At 34.9% G+C, this 15,314-nt stretch overlaps 3 protein-coding genes across 6 annotated transcripts; 1 reads left to right on the top strand and 2 right to left on the bottom strand.

Annotated features, from left to right (window-relative positions):
* Positions 1-1,325: 1,325 nt before the first annotated feature.
* LOC141523992 (uncharacterized) lies at positions 1,326-12,471 on the bottom strand. Of its 4 annotated transcripts, none has more exons than XM_074237621.1 (10): positions 12,204-12,471; positions 11,086-11,446; positions 10,876-10,997; positions 8,662-10,622; positions 8,004-8,108; positions 7,614-7,718; positions 7,252-7,396; positions 3,027-7,153; positions 2,861-2,930; positions 1,326-2,786 (listed from the first exon to the last, which is right to left on the bottom strand). In XM_074237621.1, the coding sequence occupies exons 4-10, from the start codon at positions 10,537-10,539 to the stop codon at positions 2,023-2,025; spliced, it is 7,194 nt and encodes a 2,397-aa protein (XP_074093722.1). In that variant the 5' UTR covers positions 10,540-10,622; positions 10,876-10,997; positions 11,086-11,446; positions 12,204-12,471; the 3' UTR covers positions 1,326-2,022. The 4 variants fall into 4 exon arrangements, with proteins under 4 accessions (XP_074093722.1, XP_074093721.1, XP_074093723.1 ...); XM_074237620.1 differs by having other exon boundaries at positions 12,200-12,471; XM_074237622.1 differs by lacking the exon at positions 12,204-12,471 and adding an exon at positions 11,593-11,728.
* On the top strand, positions 11,740-13,897 carry LOC141523999 (uncharacterized). Its single transcript, XM_074237632.1, has 6 exons — positions 11,740-11,850; positions 12,758-13,068; positions 13,137-13,206; positions 13,264-13,348; positions 13,416-13,736; positions 13,826-13,897. The coding sequence occupies exons 2-6, from the start codon at positions 12,831-12,833 to the stop codon at positions 13,895-13,897; spliced, it is 786 nt and encodes a 261-aa protein (XP_074093733.1). The 5' UTR covers positions 11,740-11,850; positions 12,758-12,830.
* LOC141523995 (uncharacterized) lies at positions 13,833-15,195 on the bottom strand. The gene is made up of 3 exons (XM_074237626.1): positions 14,800-15,195; positions 14,347-14,729; positions 13,833-14,240 (listed from the first exon to the last, which is right to left on the bottom strand). Exons 1-3 carry the CDS (start codon positions 15,193-15,195, stop codon positions 13,985-13,987), a joined length of 1,035 nt encoding a protein of 344 aa, XP_074093727.1. The 3' UTR covers positions 13,833-13,984.
* Between the last annotated feature and the right edge of the window lie 119 nt (positions 15,196-15,314).

Here is a 15,314-nt window from a genome sequence, read left to right on the forward strand (position 1 = left end):
AAAATAGTATAATAAATACTAAAGAAGTGAAAGGTACTGTCTAACAACGCCGTTAAATGTCACAGCATAATTAATTAATAAAAACAGCGTACACCCACGGTAGCATAAATAAAATAAAAAAAATAATCAGCACAGATTACTTATATCTTATTACATTTGTTTTTATAGTTATAATAAAATAAACGATTTGCTCTAATTATAAAAAATAAGGTGTTATTGATAAAGATCGGACAAAAATATAAAATAATAAAATCCTTTCCCCGTAGTTAAACTCTCTGCGTACAAGTAATCTATCTACACACATCTATTCATCATTTATATTAAATGTGATGCCAAAAGTATGTAAAATGTTAAAAGCTAGATAAAAAACGTGTTCTTTGATTCTCAGTTTAGTTCAGACTGTCCCTGTATCATAAATTATTTAAAAACAAACGTATATTTTTAGTATTACATTTATCTAGTTTTATATTTTCATTTTTTCTTTTCTATTAACTTTAATTGCACACCCCGTAATCGTAAAATTTTTATCAGTACTGAAGAATTACAAAAATTCATTAACTTGATATCGATTATTAACCATTATTATTATTTTTGTATAAAAAAACCTTTTATTTGGCGTGATGTGATGTCTGTTGGTCTTGTACGTATAATTGTCTTAATTTATCTATATTTTATTCATTATCAGTTATCATACATAACTAATATCTATTATTAATTTTAATTTACTGTTACTATTATTATCGTATATATTTATTATATACTTGAATTGCTTTTCTTTTGTGATAAAATTTGTACAAAAAAATTTTTTACATCTTTTAAGACTACAGTGGAAAACTTTTAACATTCAATATCAGTCCTTTTAAAATTTTTGATTTATAATTATGTTTCGATAAACAATTATTTATTACGGGGTGTACATTATTAATAAATTATTTTTGACAGAACTATATTTTATTTTATAATAAAATCCTCAAAGATTCGTTAAAATGTTTTATCGATTCCCATCGCTCTTTACACCAAATTCAACTAAAATTATAATAATATCAATAATAATTGACTAGCTTAAATTCAAAAGTGTACTTTATTTTTATTTTTTATTTTTTTGTTTTTTTTTTGTCTAATAAATAAAAATCAAATTGAAAATCTTTAAAGATTTTTTTTTTTTTTTAAATTAATTTAAGTTTGATAATAATTATAAAATAAATATCGATGTTCATAATTTTGTACTAAATTACAACATTTAAAAAATTTTAAATAATTCAAAAGTCCGTCTTCTGAATTTCAGCTGCTCAATTACAATTATAAAAATAATAATAATAATAATATCAATAATTATAATGTTATAATTTAAAAATCATATTTACAATTCGTAGTTGCCATTATGGAATAGCCATACAATTTATTCCAATACAATGACGGATTAATTGAAATAAATCATTTTAAATAGCTGCTTTTTACAAAATTACATTACAAATCTGGCAGAGCTGACACCTGGGTAGGATACCGGTGCTTATCTGCCTACCACATGTACATTTTTAAAAATTAAAGTTACACGATGGCGCTTTGTTCTTTAATTATTCATATCAATGTTTAATTTAATTTAATTTAATTTAATGTTTTTTTTTTTTCTTCTTCATATCAGCATTATTATCATTATTTATATAACCTTATTTAAAATTTTTAAATTATTATATATATATATATATATATATATATATATATATATATATATATATATATATATAAAGAGTGTACAATTTAGTGTATAAATAATTATTGCCATAGTGAAACGGAAATAAATGATAATTGCGGCTGGAATTACGCTAGACCACTAAGTCGAGCCAGTGTTTGTTTGTTTGTGAAAGACATTGATGGCGTTACAACCGTTTTTTACCATAGTTATAATTTAAAAAGGTGATAAATACACATAAAATAAGATAACTGTGTGGTAAAATTATTAATATTAATGTTAAAACCTTAACGGTTAAAGAATGTTCAACATACTTTATTTTTCGAGGAGGGTCACGAGCCCATAATGCTACGGACCGCTTGATCGAGCATTGGGTCTTTAGATTCACTAGATTGGGAGGCGCCGGGAGCGCTGGTGGTTGCCGTCGAGCTAGAGGGTCTTTTTTTGAGATTCAAAATACTGTCGATAGCCGATTGGACTTGAGCGGTGATGTCGTCGTGTTCGAGGATGTTGCTGGTGTCGACGTCCCCGGGGAGAGAGTGGACCTGGGAGTGGAAGGCCAGCTCGTCGAGGCTGTCGGTGTCCTCGAGCAAGTCCCGCTCGAGGTCAGTCGCGCTGGAGCACCAGTGTTTCTCCCCGGCGGCCAGCATCGGCTCCATCGACATATCCGACTCGATTATCGCGTTCTTCAACATAGTACTTGGTATCGCGGCACTTGAGAAACTCACACAACTGGCACGTGGGGGAAGGCTTTCGCCGTTATTTCGCGTTCTTTCGGTCCTCGAGGGCTTTACCGTCGTGACAGTTACACCTGCATTAACACCACCACTCGCGCTAATGTTTTTACACTTTGAGAAATCACCAGTCGAGTGAAAAACTCCCAGTTCTTTTTGAATCTCTAGCCACTCGTCGTAGTCACCACTCGTGCTACTAGACGGCTTTAGGTTCAATTTCGAATCTACCTCGATACTCGAAAACTCCTCCTCCTGTTCTTTCTTCACTGAGATATTCGCTAGAGAAGACACTGGCTTTTCTTCGTCCATTGGGTCTGCTTCTAATTTAGGGAATATTGGTTTTTCTTCCTTTTTTAACTCTTCTAAAAATTAAATAAAACAATTATCTACTATCAAATACCATCATCAGATTTAAAATTTTTTTAAATATTCTTACCATTGGCTTTAGTTTCATCATTAACAAATATACGATCAATCATCATGAGCTCAGACGTCCTAACTTCCCGCTAAAAATAAAAAAATAGATTATCAAAACATCGCTTCACTATATAAATAAAATAATAATAATAATAATAATAATAATAATAATCAATAATACATACCATACTGTCCATCAGCAGCAGATAGGTGTACTTATTAACCATTAAACTAAATTTATTAAGTAAATGTTTAGCCGTCTCCTCGAATATTTCGTCGGCTTTAGCGAGATCCTTAGCGCTCAACACTTGCTCATTTAAGCAATGATAGTTAAGAAGTCTTTCACAAGCATTTTTCTTATCAAGGAAAGGAGTATTTACATCCGGATTGGTAGCTCCAGCCTGATCAAGCTTCAGCTGTTTTTCTATCACATCGCTTCGGTTAATCTGCCGGCAAATCGGACTAGTCGCCGGTCTTTTAATACCCTGCTTGGGACTCTCCGCCGCAGAATTAGTTATTATTTTCACAGTCTGGCCACTCAGATTACTATTATTATTAATATTATTACTGTTATTATTAATATTATTATTACTATTGTTATTATTATTATTATTATTATTATTATTATTATTATTATTATTATTATTATTATTATTATTCCCACAGGGAACAGTTATCGGGTTCTGGATACTCTGGTTAGGAATGGGGAGTCTCGGCGACGTAGAGACCGGGGTAGTTTGTACTTGAAGTTGTGCCTGGACCTGGACCTGGACCGGTGATGACAACAATTCCTGCTTGATTGGACTCAGCAGTTTAATGTCTGGCTTTATATCCGGTGGGTCTGTCTGGCACTGAGTCGACTGTTGCTGAATGACGATCGTTACCGGATTTAATATCTGAGTCTGAGCAGTCGTCGACGGCGCAGTAGACAAGGACGGACTTACTAGCTGGTTATTGTGAACCTGGTAAAACTTCGGCTGAGGTTTGCTCACCAGAGGCTGCAAACTAGTACCAGTGTTAGAAATATTAGGCATACTCTGACCAACACTGCTTATCACTCCATCACAACCAGCCCCCCCACTTGTAAGATCTTTTATATTTGGATTAACGCACTGAGTATTTAAAGAAACAGGAACAACCGGAGTTTGAGTCTCGACCGTCGACGTTGGATTTTTATTCGCCAAAGGTTGAGACACCGAAAATACTGTCGGTGAAGAAATACTCGAATGCGACGTGGTCTCGGTTCCCGTCGGAATGGTCCCAGGTGGTGCGCTGACGACTTTTCCACCAGCAAGAATTTTCTCCCGCTCTTGAAAGAGCTTGCTGAGAAGAGTTCTGTCACCGGGAGTGATTTGCTTTCGGCTATTGATCGCCTGGATCTGACTCTGAATGTTTTTCAGCATTTGCTCTTTGAATATTGGCAGCTGGATGAACTTTCTGCCGGGTTGTCCGTTCGTCGGGGTGCTGGGAGACGTAACTCTGCCATTACCGATGCTCTGACACTCGCTTTTACTGGGATTTGTACTGAGAGGCGTCGATGGTGAAGAAATTGTTTGGACTTTGCCGTCAATTCTTGTCGAGGCCGTCGCCGTAGTCGTGGAACTCGTCATTGGCCTCGTTGTCACCGTCTTTACATTGAACCCAATCGTTTGAGCAGCAGCGGGTTTTCTCTTAACAACTTTAGTTTTCTTAGCTGGAGCTGGCTGCTGGTTCATCTGCTGATTGTTGGACAGATTTCTTATCTGCTGCTGGTTCAGATTATCAATAAACTGACTCGGGAACCCGGAGTTCTGGATCTGAATCTGGTGAGGCATCTGCGAGGGCGCAGCTTGCACTACGATGTTCTGGATGTTGTTTTGTATCGTTGGAGCTCCACCGGAGCTGTTTACAATAATCTGACTGGTTGGTGTATTTATTTGGACACCCTGTAAATTCTGAGATGCTTCTGAGTCTCCAATAACGATTTTCTGGTGCTGATTTTGGCTCTGCTGAGTCGTGCTCAACTGATTGGCTGCCAACAATTGCTGGAAAGACTGCTGGTTGATAATATGCATCTGCCCGTTCGGATGTGCTATTAATATTTGGTCGTTTGGATTTAAATTACCTAAAGGATTAAATATATTAGTTCCAGGTGAATTATTCAGCATGTCTACGTTCGGGAGATCTACTTTCTGTTTCGAGTGATCTGTTCCCTGTGTCACATTTACCAAGTGTGGATCACTTGAGAAAAATATATTTTGTTGCTGGACATTCGGCTGGGAGTTTATTATCTTCTGGGTGTCGCATTGCAGAGAATTTTGACAAGGAATATTTGTACCAATTATTTTTTGATGCTGCTGTTGTAGATTTAAATTAACTAGATTTGCTATAGTTTGTTGATGTTGCTGTTGCTGTTGCTGTTGTTGTTGCTGTTGTTGTTGTTGTTGTTGTTGTTGTTGTTGTTGTTGTTGTTGTTGTTGTTGTTGTTGTTGTTGTTGTTGTTGTTGTTGTTGTTGTTGTTGTTGTTGTTGTTGTTGTTGTTGTTGTTGTTGTTGCTGCTGCTGCTGATGTTGTTGTTGTTGCTGATGTTGTTGTTGTTGTTGTTGTTGTTGTTGTTGTTGTTGTTGTTGCTGCTGCTGCTGCTGACGTTGATGAATTGCATCGACAACTTCTTGATTTCGTTGATTTTCAAATCCTTGCAAATTTTGATCGACATTCTGAATATTTGGAGCTAAAATATTAATCCCTTGCTGGATATTATCACTAGACTGTAAAATCTGCATCGAATGCTGCGAATTAGCTGGATTTTGATGGACAAGATTCATAGAATTTTGCTGAACACCAGAAACAGTTATTTTGTGAAGATTTTGCTCAAGAACTCTTTGTACATTTAGTGACTGTATTGTTTGGGTTGAAATTTGCTGTAAATTTTGTTGGTTAATTTGCTCATTCTGATGTTGTTGTTGTTGTTGTTGTTGTTGTTGTTGTTGCTGCTGCTGCTGCTGCTGCTGCTGCTGATGTTGTTGTTGTTGTTGTTGTTGTTGCTGAATTTGCTGAGGTTTTTCATGTTGGTTTTTCTGTAAAACAGTGCGAGTGTTTTTGATATTAACATTGCGATTAACGACATTTCCTTGGCCCTGTGACTTTTGCCGAACATTTTGCATCGGTGATTTTTTAATCCCGGTATTCGAAGGCGTTACAGTCTGCTGATTAACTTTCCCAGATTCGTTGAATAAATTACAGCCGGATTTAGGTGACATTGGTCCGACAGCAATATGAATACCCGCATTAGACAATTGTACACCAGCATTTAGTGACTGAATATTTTTGGTAATTTGCGAAGCTTGCAAACTGTTCATTGAAGAGGACGGCGAAGACACTACCGAGTCTGTTCTCTGGTTAACATTAATATTTGTATTAGGTTGGGGTGCGTTCTGAGAGTTGTGAGTGTAGGAAATTTTGGTGCCATGGACTTGTTGAGACATAGAAGTCACTGGCGAAGAATTAACTTGGTTGAAGGTCTGATTTATTTGAGCCGGAGAAGTCGGAGTTAGAGTTGGAGCTTTAACAGGATTTTTTGGTCTATTTACTGGAGGTGGAGTCGCAGGCTCTGGAGGCTGTACATTCTGTTGAGCTAGAGTTTGTGCGTGGCCAAGAAGCTGAGAGATTATTTGAGAATTCTGACTATTGCCTTGGATGAGAGATCTAATAAGGGCTTGAGCAGTAGCTTGATCCAATTCAGGCTGGTTTGGGTCCGGAGTGTGATGAAGTACCACTCTACCATCTTCACCGACAGCTAGTCGCAATTGACCGGAAATCGCATTTTGCACCGGCATCTGTAGCTGTGCTACCAATTGACTACCGTCGAAATTATCCGTGGTGGTCGTTGTAGACTGGATGTTGGGGGTGTTGATTGCAGGTTGATGTTGAGATTGAGGTTGGGGTATGCTTTGACTGCTGTTCGACATCTGCGGGTGGGGAGATAATTGGCCTAGATGATGAACAGGCTGTTCAACATGGACCTGCGAGGGCTCATTATCTGGGACCGTGTCCGTGTCAAACATGTCATCGTCGTCGCCGATGCCAGATATTTTCATGATACTGGCAAGGTCAAGCTTCGGAGGCTCTTCATCTTTTTTCTTGGCTTTCTTTTTCTTCTTAGCTTTCTTCTTCGGTGGCGGAAGCAAATTCTGTTCAACAACCGTCGGCTGCTGAGGCGATGGAGCTGCTGATACGTGATTTGTATTTGAAGAACTCACTTGGTTCATCTGAGGCTGTGGACTCTGGACCACCGCGTTCTGAATTACTATTGGATTATTATTTGCTGTATTTGCTGTTGAATAAAAATTTATTTATTATATTATATTATATTATATCATAAAGTGGGATGCCTGTAAGAATAAATAAATAAATAAATAATTAATAGTTTACCGGGTGCTGGGCTTGTAGGTGTATGCCTAAGTACGGAAGGAGCTGGTGTTGAAAAACCATTAGGTACGGCAAAAAATGTCGGCGTGAGTCCTTGCATCTGCATACCTTGAGCAGTGATAACTCGTACAAGTTGTTGTTGAGTCAACTATAAATAAAAAAAAAAAAAAAAAAAAAAAAAAAAAACTGGTCAGTAATCCAGCAGAATTAATTAATAAATAATGAAAAACATAATTAATAATTAATAAATAATTGTATAGCGTATTTTATAATGATAATTATTAAGCAATGATCGTGTAGATGATGAAAACGCTTAATTGCGTCGATTTAGAATAGTTAAAACGGACAATGAGTGAAACCATCACCTGTGCAGTATGCGTTTGCTGTTGAGCATTCGCTGGTGCTCGGAGTATTAATTGAACGCCACCGGGTTGCTGCTGCACAATGACGGGTCCACTTGACGGCAAAACCTATTTACCAAACCCAATGAGAAAACCGTTATCAGCACCCATGATTGTTTTTGTTTGTGGTTGTTATTTAGAGACTATTAATTTTAAGCTTGGAATTATCCATGTTAGTTATTTGTTATTTTATCTTTCAATAATCGGATAATCGAAAAATTATTTACAATCAATGGATTAAATTTTCTTCAATGAAAGTATTATTATGACAATGATCATGATAATGAAATTAAACTGATTAATGACTGCGTATAATAAATAATTAAATATACATATTTTGGATTTTTATTTTACCTGATTCAATAAAAGACCTTGTGCTGTGGGTATCATTGTTGCTGTACCAGTTGGATTCTGCTGGGGACTAGCTAATACCAATTGTGGTTGTGTTTGCTGCGTCACCTAATTAATTTAAATAGTTTAAATATAAATAAAATTAGTTATTGATACATCAGTTAAAATATATTAAAGTAACCTTGCGTTTAATTACAACAAAAAAAAATTTATCATAAAAAACTATAAAATATAATTGCTTTTAATTAAAGACAACTAATTAGATAAGGCTAATTAAAGAAATTTTTTTTTTATTTAATTTAAAAATTGGCTTACATCAATAATTTATTTTAATACGAAAAAAAAAAATCGACGTTATTACTTTTACTGTCATGTTTGCAATGTTTGATGATCCATCAAAAATAAAAAAAAAAAAATTGAAATAGAGTATTTAAAATTACACTTGAAAAAACAATAAACCATTGATACCAATAGAAAAAATATGATTGCAGATATTTTTTTTTTTTTTAATAAGAAAACGATAAAAAAGTTATTGTCTTGAACAACTATTTAGCAAACTTAGAAGCTTTTTAAATTGAAAAAAAATTTTTTTTAATAATATTTCCAACGATTAAATATTATTTATAGATACAATAAAATTAAAAAAAAAAATCTAAATTACCTGGTTAGTTATAGTCGTTGTCACTCGTTGTTTTTGCTGGGTCGCGACTCCTTGTTGATTAGGTGGTTTCGGTAATATTTGCGGTGGCTGTTTGGCAGGCTTGGTAGCGGCTATTTGGATTTGCTGATTGCCAAAAAGATGTGTCCGCGTAACTAATTGTGACGAGGCTTGCTGATAGCCCTGTGGTGTGCCAATAATTTGCAACACTTGCATCCCTTGCTGGAGAATCGGCGTATTAGGCCTAACAACAGGGGGACCTGGACTTCCTCCAGGAGCAGGACTCCTGTTATTGAGTGTGGTATTGGACCCCAAGTGATGAGGACTCTTGGCAGGAGGGTACGGACTTGGAGCTGGACTCTGTATCTGGCCAACACTCATCGGACTCTGCATCGGGCTTTGCAGTTGCATGCTAAAATTACTATTCGATGTGGCAACCGGACTGGGGCTGTTTCTGTTCGACTGAATCGAGTTAGAAGCTGGACTGCGAAGCAAGACTCGATTCGGACTTGGACTCGGCGTTGGCGGGGCGATATTCGATGCCGGACTCTTCAACGGCATTGAAAAGGGACTACCAGGAGAGCTGACATTCTGGCTCTGAATATTCTGAACTGTCTTGACCGTGTTGGAGGTCTGATTCCCGGATATGTTTATCGAGCCCAAATTCGAGTTCTGAGCTTGAGAGAACTGTCTTTGCTGGAACCCGGTGTTGTGCGAGCTGCCGATCGCCGAGATGTGACTCAAAGTATTTATTGAATCATTAACTGTTGAAAAATGTGAGGCTGACACATTGGGTTGGTTGGTGTGCATTACTCCCAAATGTATGCTCTGGTTGTGGGTGACGTTGGAGGACTGGTTCGCGCTGGCAGTCGTTGACAAGATCGGCGTGTTCGACGTACTCGTGTAGACATTAGAGCTGAGAGCCAGGTTTGAACTGTGGGATATCGAGACCCCGCTGGAATTAGAATGCTGCTGGATTGCTGAACTCGGTACTTGGTTTACACTCGAGCCTACTATGTGCGGCGCGATACTCTGGATACTCTGGATGGTTTGAAACGGAAAGTTGGTGTTGCATGAATTCAGGCTGCTGGGAGTTATTCCCGCGAGGACGTTGAGTGACCTGCTGAAATTTTGGTTGATGCTCGAGGACGACTGCGAGGTATGGCTGCTCAAATTAGATAGCCCAGAGTTGTTCTCTCCAACGTTGGCGTTGAGTGTCGCGAAATTTTGGTTCAAATTCGCACTCAATCCGGAATTTATATTGGAAAGCCCGGAGGAGTTGAGAGTATTGAGCCGATTAATGCCGGAATTAATGGCATTAATGTCTTGGGCAAGACCAGCCAATCCATTGGTAATACTGTTGGAAGGTAAGTTTGAATTCAAGGTCGAGTTGATGGCGTTCAAGGTGTTGAGGTCAGTGTTTACAGTGGTTATGCCTGGATTAATGCTGCTGGGCAATCCGATATTGAGCAGAGGATTAGAGGTTGTTATTACGTTTGAAGTTAATGATGTAAGACTGGTATTTAATAATGACAGAGGCAATCCCATATTGAGGCCCACCCCAAAAGTGGGGCCGGCCGGGGGTAGGCCCATACCAGTCCCCGACTGGTTTATTGTATTCTGATTCAGTTGGCTCAACTGATTAAGATACACTATGTGATTCCCAGTCGCCGAACCGTTCGCTTGATCTTGGCCATTGTTTGACGACTGCTGCAATGCAAATGTCAGTTGCTGTCCAGTTGAATTATGGGCCTGTAATTGCTGTATTTGTTGTAACTGCTGGTGGGTTAATACAGTCACCGAATTACCACGTCGTGTTGTCGGGGAAGTTGTAGAGGATACTGAGTCCCCGAGGAGAGGGCGTGTCTGAGGCTGCTGCATGCCCACGCAGCACCTCCGAATCCTAGGTAGCAAACAGCCACCTTTTCAGCACCTTTTTTCGCTACCAAAATTATTCTTTATACCTGGGAATACAATAGAACGGACCTGTAGTGTCGTATAATTTTTAAACAGATATTTTAATTGAGGTAGTTTTACTACCCGCACATTCATTCTTAATTTAATTTTTATTTTTAGTTGATTCTTATCATTGAAACGAAAAATAAATTTGAAAATTACCCGAAAACATAGATCATGGTTAGCAAACTACCTTAACTTGAAATAAAATTAACAATATATTGAATGAATATTTGCTAAATGATTATTAGCACCACTTACCTTATTAGTTGTGTTAATTTGTTTATTAGTAAAGTTGATTTGTGTTTGCGCTGCGGCGCCACTCAACGCGTCTGCGACCCACGTCGCCTGCTCCTGACATTCATGTAATTTTAAAATTTTACCTATACGCCAATTATACAATAAAAATTTTTAATCTTCAAATAATAAATATATTAATAGAACCAGTAGTGAAATTTTTTGGTAATTTACTTGATATTTTGATCACGATTGGCCATGTGTACTTCTCGGTATATTTATTAGTATCCTTTGTAATAAACTTTTTATCCATTGAAAATATATTATTTACTCCTTGATTATTGCTTATGTTTTTCCTATTTCAATATTATTATTTTTATAAGCAATTTTATTACTTAAATATTTAATGGCTTACAGCCTATCCTAAATCTAAAACTGCGAAATAGTTTGCTGACATTGTTTGATTGTTTAATTATCGATAAGTCTTTGCATTACTCTTGCTATATTTTGGCATTTGATTGTCAGTCCCATTAGAGTCCTTTTTATATCATTAATTGGGACGATCTCATAAATTTACCCTCTTATCATCGTAATTCTGAAACAAAAAAATTATAATATTTATAAACTATTTTTTTTTTTTTTTTTAATATAATAAATAAAAATCAAGTAGACAGAAGTAATTAAAAAAAATACTCCTTTGGAGCAAGTAACTAGTTATTGAAAACATCACAATCATCCAACCTTGACTGTTGCCAAAATTACATTTTTTAAGTGTTAAATCTCTTTAGATGAACGAAAAATAAAATTTGTCAGCTGTTTTGAGTGTAAAAAGCATCTCAGCAGGATAAATGAAATTAAATAATGTATTGTCAAAAGACTTATCAACAGCAACTGGTATGTTGACATAAAAAGTGACAACAACCAGTGGAGCTGTGGAGGGAATATCTGAAGAAATCTAAAACTAATGGACTCGAAGTAAAATTTATAGAACTGGCGGAGGTAAAAGTAATGGAATTATTATAAAAAAAAATAGACATCTGGAAGATTATTTTGAGGTTATAACGAAAGCTGTGAGAGTGTAGTTGTTGTGTACGTGTATTACACTACGGTTCACAATACCAACACAACCAGTGCTCGCATCACCTACTGGACCTAGAGCAGTGCGGCGCGCGGTTACACACAACAAAAGCACAAGTGACAAGGCGTAAACAAAAGAAAATCCCGCTTGGATATATTTATATGCACCTGTAACCGCTAAATACCACCGAGATAATGATTATTAATGGAAAACATTTATAAAAAACAGTATGATGCGAATAGCGTCGCAAAGTTAAATCATCAATATTACCTACTCCGCGAACGCGCGTTTAGCCACCCGTGTTGTTGCCTTACTATGTTATTTTCACAGTTTACTTTTTTTATTTTTATTTACACTGTAATCCTTGCTATTCTCTACTGCTACACCATTATTTATTGTTAAATACACCACGTACACACTAATGTATTTGGCAATAATAACTCTTGACAGACAGAGGAATTTTCGTATCACGACAGTTCCGTATACGCGTTTTGCTGTAAGGTGGCAACGGCCATAATATATTTTACATCATCGCCAATAAAACACCGCTAAATTTTCTATAAAGTTACAATAAAATCCCTAACATATATTTTTTAGTTACTTTTTATTGCGACTGCGCATAAACTTTTTTTTTCTGTCTGACAGATGGCGCCACTTAGAAATTTTTATTCGGCGCAATTTTGTTTTTTTATTAAATAAATTATCATTATGTCAAAAAATAAATGAAAAATTGTCTTTAATAATAATAATAATAATAATAAATATTACAATAATAATCAATTAAAAAAATCTTTGGAAATTTTTTTTTAAATAATTTTTATTTTTTAGGTTTGAATTTCGCGCAATTTCTAAAATCAGCGCTTATTTCGAATTTTTATTTACAAGGAAACTTTTGACAGCTATGGAGATAAAAAATTTGTCAAGAGGAAAAGGGAAAGAAACTTTGAAAGCTGCGAATCCAAATTTAATTAAAAAAATACATAATTTAAGGAATACAGTGTCTTCCTTGGAGACAAACTTTCAAACAGCGAATCATTGGGATAAATTACGACTGTCAAGATTCAAAGCGATTGAACTTTCTAAAGAGAGGTTGGAGGAAGATTTAAAAGAATCAGAAAAACGAAACTCTAATATGCTTAGTTTGTATTTTATCTAAATATTATTTAAACTTTTAATAATTTTTTAAATATAAAATAATGTTTTACAGATTTATTCCGGTACAATGCGGACTTGCCTCAAGGGTTGAAGACCCAAGTTGAAAAAACATGGAATCAAAAGTTAGTTTGCTCGTAAATTAATCGACAAAACATTTTATTGTGTATTATTTTTTACAGATATGACGCATTGTTGAAATTAAATGACCATTTAAAAAGACAAATACGAGAAAAAGATTCCCTTTTGCAGAACAAAGATAACCAGGTGATTATTTTTTTATTTAATATATATTTATTATTTCCAAAAATTTTTACACTTTTATTGTCATTAGATTATTGTGTTGCAACAAAAATTGCTCGATATTGGAGAAAAATTAAGCGAACGCGAAGAACTGATAAAAACTATCAGCAATAAATACATGATTCTCAACAAGCGTAAAACTGTTCAAGAAACTCTTTTCAAGGAATCTATTGAAACCCTTCTTCGTGACGCTTTATTAGAAGAAAATCATCATAATAATAGTACACCAGCAACTACGTCGCGAATGTCTTTGAAACCAAGTAAAGAAGCTCTGCTGGCTTACGAAATTAAAAGAAGCAATCGATTGTCTCGCGAAAATTATCTTCTGCGTAATATTTTGCAAAAAATAAAGGTCAACTGTCATTGTCATGAAAATTCTGATTCAAGTGCCGAAAATCTATAATTAGTTAAAGAATTTTTAATCATAAAATTTTATTCCAGGTTTCGGTGTGCATTAAAAAACATCATTACATCTTTAATAACTTTTTTATTTATTGTGAGAAATATTTATAAGTAATCTTATTATAATTTTTTTAACTTATTTTTCTATGAATATATTTTTTAAGCGAAAATATATTTTAATATAATAATTATTAAATATTATTTGGGCTTTCGGAAGAATAAAAATGGCCAGAAAATTATATCAAAAAAAATGTGTAAGAATGAATAAGTACAATTCTTCTCTTGTAACTGGTGGTGCTGCTTAGATCTCTTCGGTGAAGTATATACTTCTCTGGTGTTTTTTCTATAAATTTTTTTTTCGAAAACTGGGCTCGAATTTGACTCGATAGAAGATTCTTCTTCTTCCTCAGACAAGCTTAAACTTTGATACCGAGCGGTTTTCAGTACGTCATTTCTAAAATTAGACAATTAATTTTTTATTATAAAGGAAATCATAATTATAATAAATAATAAAATAAAATATTTATCTTGGATGTAAATAAATTGTAACGTTAACTTACGTAGTCCAATGTTTATATTTGAGCTGATGTAATAATTCCGCTCCTCGTTTGTATTTGTTGATACAAGATTCACATGAGCAATGTAAACGCGTGTCGTAACTATACTCATAATCATTGCAATCATCATTATCAACATCGCTGTCAGCGTCATCGTCAAAATAACTATTGTTATTAGACGAAGACAAAGAAGACAAGGAAATTTTTCTGGTAAAAGGACTGAGTTCAGGAGATTCGGGAATTTTATATTCATCTAATTCATTTAATTCTTCAACCAGTCGAGCAATTGGCTGACACTCGGACTTATAATCAGTCACCGTAATAATCGGGTCACTCGGTACTTTTATTTTTCTTGAATTTTTCTTGACAACTACAATTCTCGTAACCTATTTTGTAAATAAATTATGTGAAAATGACTAAGGATTTAATAAAATAAAGTAAATAATAATAACAAACCGAATGAAAACCCGTGAGCTTATTTGCTGTAACAACAGGCCTTCTCCGAGGAATTCTACTTCTCATTATTTTCTTATTTACTCGGGTTGATTGCAAATTACTCGAGCGATCAGTCTTCTCTTGGGACTTTATTGTTTCATTTATATTCAATACATCACCACCATGTTTGTCATGTTTATTTGAAATAAAATTAAGTAATTCTTCTTCCTCGGATGTTTTTTCTGTCACCTTATTGTCATTTTTTATAAATTTATTATTATCACAGTTTCTAATTAACATCCTCGACGGTGTGTTCATTTTCAGCTCGGTATTTTTTATTTTTGGCATATTTGATAATGATTTATTAAAACTTTTATTTTTATTTTTATTCCTCATAACCTGTTTTATCAATGTCATTATTATAATTTATTTAAACAACTATCATTTTTTTGTCACATCGCCGCCATCACTTATATCTAAACTTTCCATTGTTTTTTAACCAATATTTAAGTCTAAAATTAAAAAAAAATTTAAGT

Source organism: Cotesia typhae, unplaced genomic scaffold (assembly GCF_013202065.1).
Source record: "Cotesia typhae breed Kobodo isofemale line unplaced genomic scaffold, CoteBio_Ctyphae contig_22, whole genome shotgun sequence".
Classification (NCBI taxonomy): domain Eukaryota; kingdom Metazoa; phylum Arthropoda; class Insecta; order Hymenoptera; family Braconidae; genus Cotesia; species Cotesia typhae.

Bases quoted from the DNA above. Each gene is read 5' to 3' on its own strand.
- LOC141523992 (XM_074237621.1), bottom strand. From the start codon at position 10,539: ATGCAGCAGCCTCAGACACGCCCTCTCCTCGGGGACTCAGTATCCTCT. The intron at 7,154-7,251 runs GTAAACTATTAA...TTTATTCAACAG, and splicing joins ACCTACAAGCCCAGCACCCG to CAAATACAGCAAATAATAAT. The intron at 2,787-2,860 runs GTAAGAATATTT...TTTAATTTTTAG, and splicing joins TGATGAAACTAAAGCCAATG to AAGAGTTAAAAAAGGAAGAA.
- LOC141523999 (XM_074237632.1), top strand. From the start codon at position 12,831: ATGGAGATAAAAAATTTGTCAAGAGGAAAAGGGAAAGAAACTTTGAAA. The intron at 13,069-13,136 runs GTTTGTATTTTA...AATGTTTTACAG, and splicing joins ACGAAACTCTAATATGCTTA to ATTTATTCCGGTACAATGCG. The intron at 13,349-13,415 runs GTGATTATTTTT...TATTGTCATTAG, and splicing joins TGCAGAACAAAGATAACCAG to ATTATTGTGTTGCAACAAAA.
- LOC141523995 (XM_074237626.1), bottom strand. From the start codon at position 15,195: ATGACATTGATAAAACAGGTTATGAGGAATAAAAATAAAAATAAAAGT. The intron at 14,730-14,799 runs GTTTGTTATTAT...TTTACAAAATAG, and splicing joins AGCTCACGGGTTTTCATTCG to GTTACGAGAATTGTAGTTGT. The intron at 14,241-14,346 runs GTAAGTTAACGT...GTCTAATTTTAG, and splicing joins AAATATAAACATTGGACTAC to AAATGACGTACTGAAAACCG.